The sequence below is a fragment of the Xenopus tropicalis genome, chromosome 3 (genome assembly GCF_000004195.4).
Source record: "Xenopus tropicalis strain Nigerian chromosome 3, UCB_Xtro_10.0, whole genome shotgun sequence".
NCBI lineage: Eukaryota > Metazoa > Chordata > Amphibia > Anura > Pipidae > Xenopus > Xenopus tropicalis.
Genome location: NC_030679.2, coordinates 130,359,455 through 130,377,181, shown reverse-complemented (window position 1 = coordinate 130,377,181; position 17,727 = coordinate 130,359,455). Strand labels below are relative to the sequence as shown.

General features: G+C 39.1%; 1 protein-coding gene across 13 annotated transcripts in view; it reads left to right on the top strand.

Annotated features, from left to right (window-relative positions):
- ank1 (ankyrin 1) overlaps positions 1–17,727 on the top strand; it is a 120,953-nt gene that overhangs the window by 65,745 nt on the left and 37,481 nt on the right. For 4 of the 13 annotated variants that reach the window (XM_012959148.1, XM_012959139.1, XM_012959151.3 and 1 more), the window contains 14 exons: positions 199–297; positions 4,457–4,555; positions 5,958–6,155; positions 6,521–6,619; positions 8,138–8,236; positions 9,643–9,741; positions 9,991–10,083; positions 10,776–10,848; positions 11,055–11,078; positions 13,381–13,456; positions 13,954–14,035; positions 15,338–15,367; positions 16,749–16,834; positions 17,085–17,309. In XM_012959148.1, the coding sequence (XP_012814602.1) occupies positions 199–297; positions 4,457–4,555; positions 5,958–6,155; positions 6,521–6,619; positions 8,138–8,236; positions 9,643–9,741; positions 9,991–10,083; positions 10,776–10,848; positions 11,055–11,078; positions 13,381–13,456; positions 13,954–14,035; positions 15,338–15,367; positions 16,749–16,834; positions 17,085–17,309 (1,382 nt within the window). The remainder of the gene's footprint in view (positions 1–198; positions 298–4,456; positions 4,556–5,957; positions 6,156–6,520; positions 6,620–8,137; positions 8,237–9,642; positions 9,742–9,990; positions 10,084–10,775; positions 10,849–11,054; positions 11,079–13,380; positions 13,457–13,953; positions 14,036–15,337; positions 15,368–16,748; positions 16,835–17,084; positions 17,310–17,727) is intronic. The other 9 variants (XM_012959142.1, XM_012959141.1, XM_012959140.1 and 6 more) reach the window with 9 other exon arrangements.

The window sequence follows — 17,727 nt, the reverse complement described above, 5'->3', positions numbered from 1 at the left end:
TGTGCATTTGCTTCCCTCAATGCACTTTTTCTTCCATTGCAATCAATGACCCCTTAAGCCTTTATTTCATTATGCTGCCCACTGTACCTTCTTATTGGCAGAACTAAATGCCACAAACTGTACCTTGGAACCTTTTCATTCTCTTTATTTCCTTTCAGAAACTTTCTTCTTACTTAAACTGTCCCTTTCTGTTCTCAGAAAGGATTCACTCCTCTACACGTGGCTGCCAAATATGGGAAGATTCAAATAGCAGAACTCCTACTGGAGAGAGAGGCGCATCCTAACAGCGCTGGCAAGGTGACTCTCCGCCCTGTATGCCTCTGTCATCTCCCGCACTCATTTCCCTCACCCGTATCCCACTATATTACTAGTCTAGAACATTTACTGATTTGCGTCCGGTGTTACAACAATCAGCCTCAGTGCCACTGCCTGTTGATGTGTCAAACCATTAAAGGAAAACTATACCCCCTGAATGAATACTTAACCAACAGATAGTTTATATTATGTTAAGTGCCTATTAAAGAATCACCAAACTGGAATATATATATCAGTAAATATTGCCCTATAACATCCCTTGAGCCGCCATTTAGTGATGGGCTGTGTGCTCCCTCAGAGATCAGCTGACAGGAAATAATGCAGCTCTAACTGTAACAGGAAGTAGTGTGGGGGTAAAAGGCAGAACTCTGTCCATTCATTGGCTGATGGGGCCTAGCATGTATGTGTGCCTTGGCTTGTTTGTGTGCACTGTGAATCCTATGATCCCATTGTTAAAATGGCAATTTTCTATTTAGTATTACCTAATAGCACATAATACTAAAACAGTATATTTTTATAAAAATGATTTATTTAGATGAAGCAGGGTTTTACATATGAGCTGTTTATGCAATATATTTTTATAGAGACCTACATTGTTGCCTGAAATGACCAGCAGGTGGCACTGTTGTTTCAAGTTCATTGTATTAGCCATTTATTAATGTGTAATATCTTGAAAATTTGCTTCAAAGATAATGAATTTAAATTGAAAAAAAGTGCTTTGAAGAGTGTTCTTAGCAATTTTACATGACTTTTTGAGGGATTACATTCCTATTACGCAAGGTTGTCTCAAGACAATGATTATGATTTATAATAAGTGATGCAGCCCTATTATACAGCCACTGGCTCCTTGTTTGGTTCCTGGGCCCTGTGGCAACTTTCCTGTCAGATCATTTTACCTTTGTTTCACTGTTTAAATTTTACAAATCTCTGCTTCAGCAACATGGCATAAATAGCTCCAAAAAACTTACACCAGCTTTACTGTGCCATACGTTTTACGTACAGAGTTTATGAAGAAATTTGGTACCCACTAAACTCCACTGGAGTAAACAAAACCACCATATTCCTAGCCTGGATTATGGCTTTTTGAAATCTGACATTCTTATAACTCCAGTTTAACTCCAGTACTGGGCCAGATTCAATTTGTTGACAAAAACATATCTCTTAATTCAGTTCCAGATTTTCCCATAGAGCCAGATACAGTTCAATGAAAAAAATGTATGTTACTGTTTATCACAAAAAAATTCTATTGAAGTCCATGGGAAAAAACGGACCTTGCCTATAAGTTTTCATGTGTTAAACCATTAAACAAAGTTTTCTCATGGAATTGAATCCGGCCTAATATATATTTCTTATTTCAATTTACACTTTCCGCCCCAGGCAGGGGCAATGCTATCCCTTAACTTTCCTGTTAGCGGTCCAGCAAAAGCCGCATTGCAGTTGTGCTTTTTGCACTAAAAGAGACAAATTTCCGTTTTAATAAACAAAAACTCAGCTCTTAAAGTTACCAGGAGCAGCTTTATTTTGCCCCCGGGACTGCCACCCGAGGCAACCTCATGGCAGGAATGCCTTCATTACTTTATCCACTCCGTTAAATACAATTAAATAAAATTGACATTACAAAGAGGGACAGTGAGGGCGTTTCTTGTTCATATTAAAACCTTACAATTAATTAAACCAATACAACCTAATAAAAAAAATCTATAGTTCAATAGTACATTTCCTTAAGGCTATGAAACACATTCCATAAATATATACATAGAAATAATACAGATGTTATTCATTCAAACATTTCTATATATCTATATATCCAACAGATAATAGTTAATTAACACTGAGGAGCTGTACTAATGCCAGCAGGAATAATTAGTGAAATGACACAAACAGCTCCTATATGGTGCCAGTAACTATAATCATTGTAGTAGAGCAGACCCCTTATTCACTTGTTCTGGTATCCAGAGTTTTGAGTATAAATAATCTCTCCCCCCTGAGATTTCCCACTGCCAGAGCCCTGGCCCCTGCAATATTGATAATGCTGTTTGTTATAACTTTCACTCCTGTTCCATTGCTAGCTTTTCCCCTCTCAGAACTGTGAAGCCTGCGTGACTGCTTGTTTCCTGAGTCGGAACATTGAAGGCTATGCTGCTGCTCGTTTCCCGCGTCAGAACGCCGACGCCTGTGCTAGTGCTTGTCTCCTGTGTGTCGGAACCGTGACGCCTGTGTCGCTGCTTGTTTCCTGTGTCGGAATACTGATGCTTGTTTCCTATGTCAGAGCATTAAAGCGCCAGTGCTTGTTGCCCACGTCAGATTATTGAAGCCTGTGCTACTGCTTATCCCATCTGTTGGAAAATGAAGCTTTTGCTACTGTCGTTTTCTGCGCTATGTGCATGCAACTGTCTGCCGCTACTTGTCTGACGTGTAAGAAAAGGCACCATGTGTCACACTGCATGTGTTGTGTGCAATAGCAGGCACCCCTTCCATGTAACGCATTATCCCAGCATGCCCCTCTCATGTTTCCTCTGCTACTGCACGCTTGTCTTTTGTCAGTTTGTGCCACTAGCCTTTTAATATTACCATGCTGTCATTGTTCTATGCTCTGTATATGAGTAAGGTAACTAGTTTGCTGTGTATGTGTATATATACAGTATATATATATATATATATATACACACACACAAGTGTAGGGGTTATACATACCTCCCACTTGTCCCGGTTTTCGCAGGACAGTCCTGATTTTATCAGCTCGGGCCGCAGTCCCAGATTCTTATTAAAAAGTCCCTCATTTCTCTTTGATCTCCTGCACTGAAGGCTAAAAAAGATACAAAGTTTCTTAAACTTAATTATATAAGTAGCTTTTGGCAGAAAGCCCAAAAAAGGCAACAGGCAACACCTGCACTTAGATACAGTTGTAACTAATAAGTTAAACAGGTCTCTTGGGGGAACTGAGACTTGCAGCCTTAAGGGCAATTTCACATTTTGTAGCAAAACACATAATACAAGACCCCAAAACCCCCAGGAATGTGTTCAAACTTACAATAACCTGCCAAATTTAGTAAAATGGGCAAAAATTTTCACCGTGCTATGCATGGCCTTTCTTTTTGTCCCTCTTTGCATTTTTCAAATGTTGGGAGGTGTGTTATATGTATGAATGAGAGCAGCTACCTTGGCTCAGCCATCTGCAGTGCAGGGCATTCATTCAATATAGGATTCCAAGCACTCTAATGCCTAATGTTATGTGCACATAAATGTCTTAAAAGATGAACTAAATGGGATAGTAATACTGTGAGAAAGGTATATTTTACATATAGTATAGATACTATATACCCCATGTTTTTGGCTGCATGTCTTTTCCGCCCTGATATTCTCTTGTCACTATACTTTGGAATCTGCCATATTGTACACTCTGTTTCTCAGTTCACTAGTCATCATCTGCAGGCCTGTATTTATATATAGGTACCCAAGGGCCACTTCCTAGAATGGCTGCTGGGAATCTACAGTATATAAAAGAAACAGGCCACTTTTAAAACAAGGCTGCTTGCATTTAAATCTGGAGGGGCCTTCTGTTTTGTGATTGGCTCATGTGAAGTATGCGCACTGTAGGGTACATGGGCTGGTCTCTGAGGGGAATCTCTGACCATCTGATACACCCTGTGACGTTGACTCATTTTGGCACTTTATGGTTGCAAGATTTTATATTTTGCTACAGTGTATTTTTATTTTGACTACTGCATTTTCCGACCGCTGTTAGATATTCCTGCACTTATTTTAGTGATTCTGCCATTCCTCTATGTATGTTATCATCTACAGAGAGCTAGTTTCCTCTCTGAAAAGCTAATATTTATTAATATATAATATATAACTAAAACAGATAGGAATTCTAGAGCTAAAGGCAAGTTAGGGTAAGACTTGTGGTGAATTGAAAGCTAGTTTAAGGATTGATTAGGGTCATATTAAGAGATATCCTGAAAGCTGTGACTGAAAGACTGATCCACCCATATTTTCCTAATGGATGATGTACGGGGGGGCTGCCCTAAGGCTGGACCTTCAAGGGGGGTTGAATTCCTAAAGTTTGGCAACCACACTGCAGTTAGGGTGACATTTTGGGAGAGAAGACTGTCTTATCTGCATTTGCTCTTGCCAACAGACCGGCCTGACCCCTCTTCATGTTGCCGTGTATCACAATCACCTGAACATTGTAAGGCTTCTCCTGAATAAGGGGGCATCTCCACACTGCACAGCACGGGTGAGTGTACATGCTAACTGTGTGTTTGCTAATAAGATAATGTGATATTCATTTTGGTACACGGAAATCCTCACATGTTGGGCAGGGGCACACTCAGTTTCAAAGGCTTCTCTCTGCCCGCAGTTTTTAATCAGGCGGAGATACAACTTTGGCCTGAGCTACATGGAGCAGAGCTGAATGGAAGCTGGCCTGAAAATGCCTGCTTTTGTGTTTCTACGCCCAATCCCCACTCCATTTAGCCACACTCAGTCCAAAGCTGTGCCTGTCCATTCAGCTACGGCAGTGGTCCCCAACCTTTCTTACTCGTGAGCCACAGTCAAATGTAAAAAGACTCGGAGAGCAACACAAGCATCATAAAATTTTATGGAGGTCCCAAATAATGGCTAAGATTGGCTATTAGGGGTCTATGCACCCTATCAGCTTACAGGGGGCTTTATATGGTAGTAAATATTGGTTTTATTCAACCAAAACTTGCCCCCAAGTCAGGAATTCAAAAATAACTACTTGGTTTGGGGGCACTGAGAGCAACAGCCAAGGGGTTGGGGAGCAACATGTTGCCCCCGAGACACTGGTTGGGGATCACTGAGCTATGGGAATCTGCTGATCAGATCGGATTTGCTTCTCTCCACCTGTTTAAAAACCGTGGGCAGATAGAAGCGTTTGAAATGCAGTGTGTGCCCTTGCCCTTATGTGTAGCTGCACTAGGATGTCCAGCAATCAGACAAACTGGAAAAAGTTGCCCAATACATTCACTCAAATGCAAGTTCATTACAGCATTTCAAGTCTTTATATAAAGGAATCAATACTAACAATATAGATCTTATGATCATTAATTAAACCTACATATATATATATATATTATAATATATAATTAACAAAGTATACCACATTTGCAGATCTTTGCATCAAAACCAAAGTGTTTTTATTGAAAATCCATATATACATATATCAGATCATAGTAAATTTTGGCACTCATCAGCTAAAAACCAATAATAAATCACATTTGTCCTTGCAATTAATCATTACCACCTCCAAAGGCAAGGGATGCATTATCATTATTGAACTTTTGCCTTTCTTCATATTCTTCGTCTTTTACCCACCTAATAACATAGAGCCTGTTTATGGGATTCTTCTTTCACTTTAGGCCTATTTCCTAATTGTTAATAAACGGAAAATAATGTGAAACCTGGTTACTATCTATTATTCTGAAAATGTTACATTTATAAGGAAATACGCAAATGAAATAAGTTTATAATTAAACCAGTATATATAAAGATATTGCATTGTGCTCCTGATATAGTATGGTAGCCATTAGGATTACACTACATGTTGCATGGGTTAATAAGTAGGGAGCGCATAATGCCGCCTATAGTATTTGAAGATGTTGCATTTCCTATAACAGAATGGATACACACCTCTACATATGGCAGTTAAGCAACGCTCTGTGGACACGGCCCGGGCTCTCCTTCAGTTTGGTGCAACGTGCAATGCGCAGTCCTTGCAGGGGGTCACACCTCTGCATCTTGCTGCTCAGGAGGGACATGGGGATATGGTGACTCTGCTGCTCAGCAAGCAGGCAAATGTGCATCTAGGAAATAAGGTAAGGACATTCAATATGAGCAGAACCTGCATTAGATCACTGCCCACATTGGGCTATATACTGTTACCTTCTAATAATGCTGCTTTCTTACTTGCCAATGGTGAAGAGGTAACAGTGCCTGTGTTTTGGTTCAGCATTAGCTTAGTTGTTACCAATGCCAATAGCACCATGTTAATTTTATACAACTACAAAAAACTACATGTGTGAATTGAGCGAGGGCAATTCATGGAACAAATGGTATATAACTAAAAACTGCATTGTGTTTGGCAGAGTTGATATCAGGCTTGATATTAGTTGACCCAATGAACTGATAGGCAATGGAATGTACTTTATAAGAGATCTAAAACGAATTTTCTGTCTCTCAGAGCTCTCTCACGCCTCTCCATCTTGCTTCTCAAGAGGGGCATTTGAACATAGCCGAGGTCTTGGTATCACATGATGCATCTGTTGCCGCAGAAACAAGGGTAATACGAATATGGAATAAAAATAATGTGAAAGTCATACTGTAGACTTGGAAGACCAGAACCCAAGCCTAAATGATTTTATTACCAGTGACATCCTGTTTTATTAACATTTCTGCTCAGTTGGGCATTTCTATTGTGCAGTGAGTGGAAGAGTCAGTGAGTACACTGGGATGGCAGGAGCACAGCATACAAACCAGACATAATCACTGATGGGACACTAAAGTAGTTCACATTGTGGTCATATCTAAAGCAGGGAGAGTGAATTGCAAACTTCTTGGGGCAGACAGGACTCCATGCCAGTGGCCACTACCCTGTGTCTTCAATGCCCATGTTCTAGACTCAATGCTAAATACAGAGGTGATACATATATCACCCGTATAAGTTAATATCCTGTGTTGCCAACAGGCCAGCAGTAGTCACTGGCTCCCAGTGACACTAACTCTGGACGGCTTGAAGTGGCCCAGTACTCCCCCAATTAATGAACTTTCTCAATATACCATTTGTATAATACATTATTTTACTAAAGTTTTGTGGCCCTAAATTGATTTTGCTGTGGGGCCCTGTAACATCTAGTTACACCACTGAAAACAAATCCTTTATAGGAATCCTATCCCTCCTTATATACCTACACTAACCTATACTTTCGTACCATCTATACTATCGCCTGCATGTTATGTGAGTATAACCCAGTAGTGTAAGAGGGGGGTCATTTTAGGGCAGGAGTTCAGCACTGAAACACCCTTAAAACAGTAGGACTACAATATAGATATAATTGCATATATGTTTCTAAAACTAGTTATATACTCAGATCTCTGTAACATTCCTGCAGAATACACTATGTATGTACAATTTTATTTATAAAGAGCCACAAAAATACGCAGCACTGTACAATCTTACAATGTACAACAGTACACACATTATTATAATAAATAAATGTATTATAATAAATACAATAAATCAGTATAAATAAATGGATTAAGTGCCATGTGGTATGAGACACAGTAGGAAAGAGGTTCCTGCCCCGTAGAGCTTACAATCTAAGTGGGTGGGTAACATACAGGCAAAAATCGGAGAGTAAAAGTGCACAAGGTTTATGTATATAAACATGCATATTTAATTTTTAGAAAAAAAAATTAACATTGGTCATTCTGGGTTCAGAACAACAACATATAATAAAGACCCATGAGTAAGCAAACACTGTAACTTGGGTCCTTTCTCCTGAATTAATTCTTTACACCCAGTGATGTTCGTGTCTCCTAATGTAAGATATTCCTGTAATGTAAATAAATGTAATAAAAGGCACTAAGTTTGCCCAGGAGCAGTAACCCATAGCGACCAACCAGCAGGTAGCATTTACTGGTCACCTATTTAAAAGCAAACATCTTGGTTGCTATGAGTTACTGCTCCTGAGTGTCTTTCATTACATATGGGTGTTAGGGGGCCTTATATTTTTAAGAAATCAGTGCATGTCTGATTTAATACTGCAATTAGTACTGACCTATTCATCCATGCCAACAGATGGGGTTTGCTCCGCTTCACGTTGCGTGCCATTATGGGAACATCAAGGTGGTGAAGTTTCTTCTGCAGCACCAGGCTAATGTTAATGCTGTCACAAAGGTGAGAGGCAATCCCTCCTATGGCTGCTATTTTACTCCTCTGCTTGGTGGTAATAACCCTGTGGAATTAACCTTTATGAGGTGAAGACAAGTACAGCAGACCTATGGGATAATGGATGTTGGCAGTATTGGATTTTGCGCTAAACATTGTTTATATCCTTCACATTTGATTAGTCCATTATGACTATAGGATCCATTAACAGAAACCAGTTATCCAGAATACTCGAAATTACTCAAATGCCATCTCCTATAGACTCTATTGTAATCAAATAATTTACATTTTTTTAAAATGATTTCCCTTTTCTCAGTAATAATAAAACAGTACCTTGTACTTGATCCCAACTAAGATATAATTACCCCTTATTGGGGGCAGAACAGTCCTATTGGGTTTATTTAATGGTTAAATGATTCCCTTTTCTCTGTAATAATAAAACAGTACCTGTACTTGATCCCAACTAAGATATAATTACCCCTTATTGGGGGCAGAACAGCCCTATTGGGTTTATTTAATGGTTAAATGATTCCCTTTTCTCTGTAATAATAAAACAGTACCTGTACTTGATCCCAACTAAGATATAATTACCCCTTATTGGGGGCAGAACAGCCCTATTGGGTTTATTTAATGGTTAAATGATTCCCTTTTCTCTATAATAATAAAACAGTACCTGTACTTGATCCCAACTAAGATATAATTACCCCTTATTGGGGCAGAACAGCCCTATTGGGTTTATTTAATGGTTAAATGATTCCCTTTTCTCTGTAATAATAAAACAGTACCTGTACTTGATCCCAACTAAGATATAATTACCCCTTATTGGGGGCAGAACAGTCCTATTGGGTTTATTTAATGGTTAAATGATTCCCTTTTCTCTATAATAATAAAACAGTACCTGTACTTGATCCCAACTAAGATATAATTACCCCTTATTGGGGGCAGAACAGCCCTATTGGGTTTATTTAATGGTTAAATGATTCCCTTTTCTCTGTAATAATAAAACAGTACCTGTACTTGATCCCAACTAAGATATAATTACCCCTTATTGGGGGCAGAACAGCCCTATTGGGTTTACTTAATGGTTAAATGATTCCCTTTTCTCTGTAATAATAAAACAGTACCTGTACTTGATCCCAACTAAGATATAATTAATCCTTATTGAAGGCAAACCAATCCTATTGGGTTTAATTTATGTTAAAATGTTTTTTAGTAGACTTAAGATACGGAGATCCAAATTACGGAAAGATCCCTTAGGTCCCAGGCATTCTGGATAACCATCCAGATCCCCATACCTGTATATACATACTGTTCAGATATCAGTGGATATATCAGTTTGAGGTTATGTATTTGATACCCCACAATGGAATCTTTCTTTGGGCTGATTATTTGTAACACTTTTTATTCCTCTGCAGTTAGGCTTCACCCCTCTCCATCAGGCTGCCCAGCAGGGACACACAGACATCGTCACCCTCCTCTTGAAAAATGGAGCCTGCCCAAACCAAGCCAGCATGGTAAGCGCTTGTCTATGAGCTGTCCTGTCATTGAGTCTTGTCAGCCTGTCCTATGACATGTTTTTCTGTTTGTAAATGACTGTTACTTTATCACTTGTTACTGTGCCCTGTTTACCTTGTTTGTCATTTGTCTTGCCTCTTGCTACCTTTCATTATCATCCATCACTTTGGTCATTTGTTGGTCTCTCATGGCCCACTATTCTCCCTATTACCCCACTCCCTGCCTTCCTGTGCACTCCACCTTCACAGAATGGGATAACACCCTTGGCCATAGCAAAACGACTCGGATACATCTCAGTGACAGACGTCCTGAGTCTGGTGACAGACGGACCACATATTCAGGTGAGTAAAGGGTTGCAGACTTTTTAATGCTGAGAGTTATTATTATGAATCAGATGAATATAAAGGCTGAAAGTGAGGAAAAAATGTACAACATATACGGTACATTTACATATGGGTCTGATTACTGTTATTTTAATACAGTGTCATATTTGCTATGCGTTTGCTGCATCTGAGTATATCATATCAAAGTGTAATGGTTTTGCCAGTAAACCTGTAAAACAAAGTTTTTTTTACAATGTATGGTTATGCCTCATTGTTATTTTTACTTTGCACCTTCAAATTATTAAAACCATGCTTTAGGTTGAGCTGATTACAGAGCATTTCTATGTGTGAAATATTTTTATCAAACAATATAGTTTAGAAAATATATATGATATGACCTGGAAATATTCAACTTATACCAAAAATGAAAAAGGCAAAAAAGTACAGGTGGGCTGAGGGGTTATGACAGTGTAACAGAATAACTATATACAAAAGTTAATGGAAGAGTGGGTTATGTTTTGTTGGGGGGGGGGGGCTGCTTTAAGAGAATCTAAACCAAAGATCTGCATCTGAGACACCCCTGCTAAATCACAAGTTGGGATACAAGGAGATTTTAGAATATAAAGAAATCAAGGTCAGCTGGTGCAGTAGTCTATTTGGCTTAAGGGCCAGTTGCAAGGGGTCCATGAGTGACTTTGTCTCCTCCACAGCTAGCCAACGAAAGGCACAGAATGAGCTTCCCTGAAACAATGGATGAGCCGATGGATGTGTCGGAAGATGAAGGTGAGAGATCCCTTGTCTCCTATGCCCCACTTTATTGACCCTTCCTTTTCCTCAGGTCACCCAATATCCCTAAATGCTCAGTCTGTCTCTGTGTGTTCCCTCTCCTCCCTCTGTTGGTATTTATCCTCCAGTGTTTGACCTGCCTTACTAAAATATACCTGTAAAGTCTGTCCCTAGGTAAATCTCTGGTTTTTCTTACTTTCTAGGAACCCCCCACCTGCCTCTTCATGGTAGGAAATTGTGACAATATCTTCCCAACCCAAAAACTTCATAACAATTCCTCACATGTGCTGTTTTGTCATAATCAGTCATTAATATTATCCCATCCAGTTCCAGAAATGCCTCCATGACATCTTATCCAGAGTGCCACAGACATCTCATTAACATTATTATACTAACAGCTTTTGGTGGCCATGTTTCTGAGTGTTTTGCCTTTTGTACTAAATCAGCTGTAATGAGCCAGTACATTACTCATGCTGCCTTTGTGTGTGTGTTTGTGCTGTGGCATTGTGTTAGTATACACCTGTCTTCAATACACAACTACATATCACTGAACCACAGCTTATAAGCAGCGCCTCTGCACACTTGTCTTTTATTGTGTTATAGTTCAGCTAGTTGGCACTTGTATGTTAGTGTGCTACCATGTAATCACACTGGAAATAATTTATGTAAATACTTCACTGCACCGTCACAGACTTGAGATAAGTTTAACCTCTTTTACATACAATATTTCAATAACAACTGACCATTTATATGAAAACCCCACTTACATAACTATGTTTCAAATCAATATCTTCCTCTATTATTAGCCAAGACAATAGAACATGTGTATATTCTTGAATTCGAAGTATGTCATAATGGGCCAGAGTCAAAACAAAAAAAAAAAAACGTTATTTTATGGTTCATCACGTGGAAACTTATGGACAAAATTCAGTTTGAGGAGGAAAAACTTTTTTTCCATTTTTTCCATTCAACATTGATAAACAGTGATATCAATTTTCCACATTGAATTACACCTGGAATTCAATCTGGAAGTTATTAAAAGATAGTCTTTTGTCAACATACTGAATTTGGCCCAAAGTGTCATAGCTACAATACAAATGAGGGGTCATTCACAAGGCCCTTTGCAGCATGCATAAAATGGCTACAATCACCCCCATTTTGTTGCCCTATGGATGAGCCATTTGCCTTTGCACTTTATTTTAGAGCACAGAGACTTGCGGACTGCTGTTTGAATCTAGTGCAGTCTGTGTTAGGCCGAGCTAGATTCAAAATAGACAGTGGGAGGCATGTACATGTCCTCCGATACCTTACCTGCCCCTAACTCACGCATTATTTGAGTGCAATTTAAGTGCAAATTTGGAAGCAGAAGGAGACACATTGCGCATCGGGCCCTGTAAGTTCTCTGGTCACCTAAGGAGTCATTTGCAAATGCAAGTGAAGTGCAAAGAGCAAATTCAAATGCAAATCGCCATGTTTCCCCATAAAATAATATATGCTCTATATTGCATTTATTTTAAAACTTGTGGATGTGTTTTCAAAAGACCCTAAAGTTAACAACAACCTTTTAAATTGCATTTTTGCTAAACTGAAATATTAGAAACATGTCTGTTTGTCGGAGCTATTACCACAATTTTGCACTACCTTTTATGACATTTTTCTTAAGTGCCACCTTTGTGAATTACCCCCACTGTGGTTTAGGCCCATCTCAACTACAATGTCAGTGTCATTTGCTGTTATGGGTCTGTTCTGTCCATGTGTAAGCATATATGGGAAGGGGTGAGCTAATAGCGTGCAGCCGGTTCAGGATGGGAGGCAAGCTTAGTAGAGACACATGGGATCTGTCACATTATTAAGTGTGCTTTCCTTGTTATACCGCAAACTTTAAACTTGCAGATCTCTGTGCTTGCTGGAGAGCCATAGGTTTGACAATTTTAATTTTTTTTCCCCATGACTGTATCTCAGCAATTCCTATTCATGTATATCACACATTTTAACATTTCATTAAACAAACATGATTGCACATACTGGGGCTGATTTACACAGACACCTATGGTTGCAAATCAGCCTTTATGTTGCCATTTTTTACCATATGATTGAAAAGCCATCATAGTATATGTATGTGATGATAAAAGCCATCTTGGCAATTGTCTAATTAGTATACTCACAAATCTCACTGACGCAAATAGCTTGTCATTTACATTATTCCAGCTTCTCATATTGATATGCTTTCCATTAATGCAAATATGACCAGCTGTTGTCTGAGCATTCCTTGTTTGTATATGGTTTGTGTGCTTATTTTCCGTATGGAAATGTTTTGATGGCACGGTATGACTGTGTATCTATTTGTGTGTTGTTATAGGCCTATGTGTATGTGACCACAGTATGTTGTTCCATGTCAGTGTGCCCCTGGTAACTGAATGTCTCAGAATTAGGATGTTTCTGTGTGATGTTGATCAGTGGATTTAACACAACTGTATGCATGTGTGTGAAAGGAAAATCCTCCATTCATCTTTTCCACTTTAATTAAAGCAGATGAGCCTCCGTATTTCCGAGCCGCTCCGCCGGGCCTCCGTGATCCAGATGAGGAGTTCCTAACAAAAACAGTGTAAGTTTGTATGTGTAAGTAACACTAGTAACAGTTTCCGAGTATAGACTCTTCTTGGAAAAAGACAAAAGGGATCATTTAGTCTCAGGGGTGTAGGCATGGAACACAAGGCACAGCATGTGGGGGTGCAATGGAGCCCTCTATCTTCTACACCTACCTTGATCAGGGCTGTCCAACTAGAGGCCCATGAGCCAGATGTGGCCCTCCAAAGTATATTCATGGCCCCCCAGTCTGCCCAGAGGCTTCACAGACTTCACTATATGATATAAATTTAATCCAATCCGGCCCTCCAACATGCTGTGTGACATATAATTGGCCCACTACATGTGTAAGTTGGCAGCACTGGCCTACATGCAAAATGTAGGCAAAACTGTCAAGCAGTGTAAATGCTGATATTCTGAGAATCAATGATGCATTGTGGGTAAGGAAAATGGTAATTTTATTTTCACTCCTATAGTGAATGAGCCCTGAATCAAAAGCTATTTGTATGTTCCCAGCAGATCTGAATCCCCCCCCATACCCAGAATCCCACGTGTCACACCAGAGACAGATGTTATAAAAGAGGATGACGCAGAACAGGTAACTATTAAACTTGGGGCATTCTTAATAATTACAAGTTTATTTATTAAACAACGTACACCGGTAGCTTGCAATGAAATAGTTATGCTGTCATCAAAACAAAAACTTGCTACTTTCATAAGCCTTTTGGTAATACCACTGATTATTTATACATCAAATACCTACAGCATCTATATGTGCTGCAATTAATTTAAATTGATAAGATGGATCAGTTTAATGAGACTACGGGGTCCATCCATTTGAGGTTAAAATCACAACTGGAAAAAATTCGGAGTAACCACAATAATTTCTAATGTTCAAAAATGCCACGAAAATTCTTTTATTGGTCATACGAAAATATCGTGGTTGCATTCTGAAAGTCACAAATTTTTCGGATCTGAATGTTCGTAAATGTCGTGAAAACCTTTCTGGCTTTGAAACCTTCAATGTATGATTTTTGAAGCCTTCCATAGGACTCAGTGTCACTCTACAGATCCAACCTGGCCAAAAGATACCGAAGCTCGAATGAATTCCGAAATGGTCATAGTCTTTGTGAAAAATATTACTTTTTTGTGGAAGTTAATGAAAACCACAAAAAAGTCGTGGAATTTTAAAAAAGCTGGGTTCTGGCTGATTAAAATGACTTAAGCCATAGCTTATTGGCCAACCAGACCCATGAAGTCTTTAGCCTATTATAAATAGTACGGAACTGCACAAGGGTCTGGCAGAGATCGGAACAGGTCTGTCATTCTGACCAGTGAAATTTACTGTTCTCGCTAATGGTAAAAAATCAACCTGTATGTGGCCAGCTTAATCAGATTAATTTCAGCATAAGGGGGCAATAACAGGAAAGCTTGGAGTACAGTAACTGTATGTTACCATTACTTCATGTACACGTTTCAGAAAGGAACTAAAATTGCCATGTTCAGACAGAACAGGCTTACAAGGATATGGCATAGGACAGCATTTTTCAAGTGATGTGAATACAATTCCAGATGCATCAACAATTGTATGTGCCATACACAGTTAGGGGGGTTTTAATAAAGCTGTGTACAGTTATTTATGCCAAAACGATGCAAATATATGAGTCACCTCAGGCCTTCGCCGATGTGCTTTTATATGATCATCAAGGAACTTGTAATATCCTTATATTTTAAAAATGATTCCTTATATAAAATAATGTAATAAACAACCATTGAGAATTTCTCCCCATTATAATCAGTGCATCGTCTATTAACTTTTCATTCGATTATTTTTAGATTATTTCACCTATTTAGTTGTCGTCCCCTGAATTTTTTTGTTTTTATTAAATGTTTTCTGTAGAAAGAAACTCCAGTGACTATAACAATCCAGGTGAGCTCTCAGCTCTGGCCTATAGACTACTAATGTAATCTTCCTGCTACTACTAAAATCTGGTTACTCTCCCTTTTGCTTTGCCTTACTATGCCCTGTACTAAAAACATGCAAAATGGTATATGGAAGTAGAACAGCTATATGTCATTCTTATGTGGAACCATTTTCTGTGATTCTGACTAATGTAAGACTGTGTGTCTGTGTTTGATATACTGAGGCCTGGACTGACAGTCTGTGGGTTCTGGCAAATGCCAGAGGGGCTGCTGTAAGATGCCATAGACACTCACTATTTATTGGGCTGGTGGGGGGCCGTTTGGGCCTCTGTGTACTTGAAATTCCAGGGCCTATTTTGACTCCCAGTCCAGGATTGGATTTATTAATCTAGGTTACATATTCACAAGAACGGTAGGTTGGGTAAATGAATTAAGTTTGTGCAGGACAAGAGTGGGATTGGATGCAGTTTATGTACAGTCTAGGAACATGCGGTCTAATGTGAAATAAGAATTCATCCATTGCCACCTAGAGTTTTACTGAAGGCACAGTAAATATGCTTATTTTATATTCCAAGAACAAACAGAATGAGGAGCAAAATAAAAAAGAGCAGAGCGATAACTATGCTGTAAGGCACAAGAATGGGAACAGTTTATCACACATGCAACAAAATGATGGAAAAAACTTTTGCTGATGTATTTAAATGTTACAGGAAGAATTACATTTCTTCTTGGAAATAAAAGTGACAAATAAGTCTGGTTAAATGAACGCTCTAGCAGAAGGCAGAACTGGGGAATGGGGAACAGAGCAAATACTGGGAAGTCAAAGAGAACTAACAGAAAAAGACAACTCTAAGGGTGGCTGTGATCAGGTTAACCCAGATTGGTTTTATGTGAGAGACCACTGTATAATGAAAATGTTTAGCAGTTAGATTAGAGCAACATAACCATGAGACTGATCTCAACTGATCTAGTTTCCCATGGCTCCACGTAGGGAATCCACATACATACACAGTATCTTACAACACATACTTACAATTACAAAAGACTAAACAACTGTATCACATGAAAGTTAATCCATGACTGTCATCTTAAGTGATGAACTGAACAGAAAAATACATTTGCAGTGTAAAGTATAACCCTAAAATGATACACTAGATTAAGCATAGATCACAGAATAAGAAAAAGAGACCATCAGAGTCTATTATGGATATAGACTAGACTATCACTTAAACGATACCCCAGATTCAGTACAAGTAAAAAAACAGCTTACACCATTATACCACTTGGTTATATGCCTGCAGTTTCAGTGTAATACTGGGGTAGGGGTCCCCTGTATGTGCATGACCTGTGTAGTGTGTACTAATGCTCTGTTTATATCTGGTTCTCAGTTAGATGAGGAATCACAGATCCCCAGCAGCCCAGCTACAGAGACATCGGATAATATCAGTCCTGTGGCCAGTCCTGTTCACACAGGGTGAGTAACAAGATGGCATAGGATCAAAAATGGATAAAGTGAATGTTCCTGCTTGTACAACACTAAATACACAATGAGACACAGATCACTCTGCGTATAATTTAGGACGCACAAGAACATTCCAACAATGATGAAAGCATTTGCCATCACTTACACTAAAATACATGAGAATAATACAGTAGCAATAACTGATCTAATGTACAACCACACTTACAACCATAATCATCATAGAGTGTCCTCACTCTCCTAGGTTTCTGGTCAGTTTTATGGTGGATGCTCGTGGTGGTTCTATGCGTGGAAGTCGCCATAATGGCCTGCGTGTTGTTATTCCCCCGCGTACGTGTGCAGCTCCCACACGGATCACCTGTCGCCTAGTTAAGCCTCAAAAGCTCAGCACACCGCCTCCGCTGGGCGAGGAAGAGGGTCTGACCAGCAGGATCATCGCTTTGGGACCCACAGGCGCTCAGTTCCTCAAGTAAGAGTTGCAAAAGTAGCATATTTTGAAACCCTTGTTGGGGTGAATTTAAAAGAATCTTAAAACCATCTATATCTTATCTCCTATGGATTTATTGAATGAAAGTATTAGCAGTAGCAGAATATTGATTTATTTTGCCTCTTTTATGAATTACTGTTTAATAAAGTCATAGGGTTTAACATGGCATTATAGGGTGTGGCCAAACAAGATGGACTCTCTACATAACACTATCCAGAGAAAAGAGAACTTCTTAACCTTTCTCAAAGCTTGTACAGGTATGGGACCTGTTATCCAGAATGCTTGGGACCTGGGGTTTTCTGGATAAGGGATCTTTCCGTAATTTGGAGCTCCATACCTTAAGTCTGCTAAAAATCATTTAACTATTGAATAAACCCAATAGGCTTGTTTTGCCTCCAAT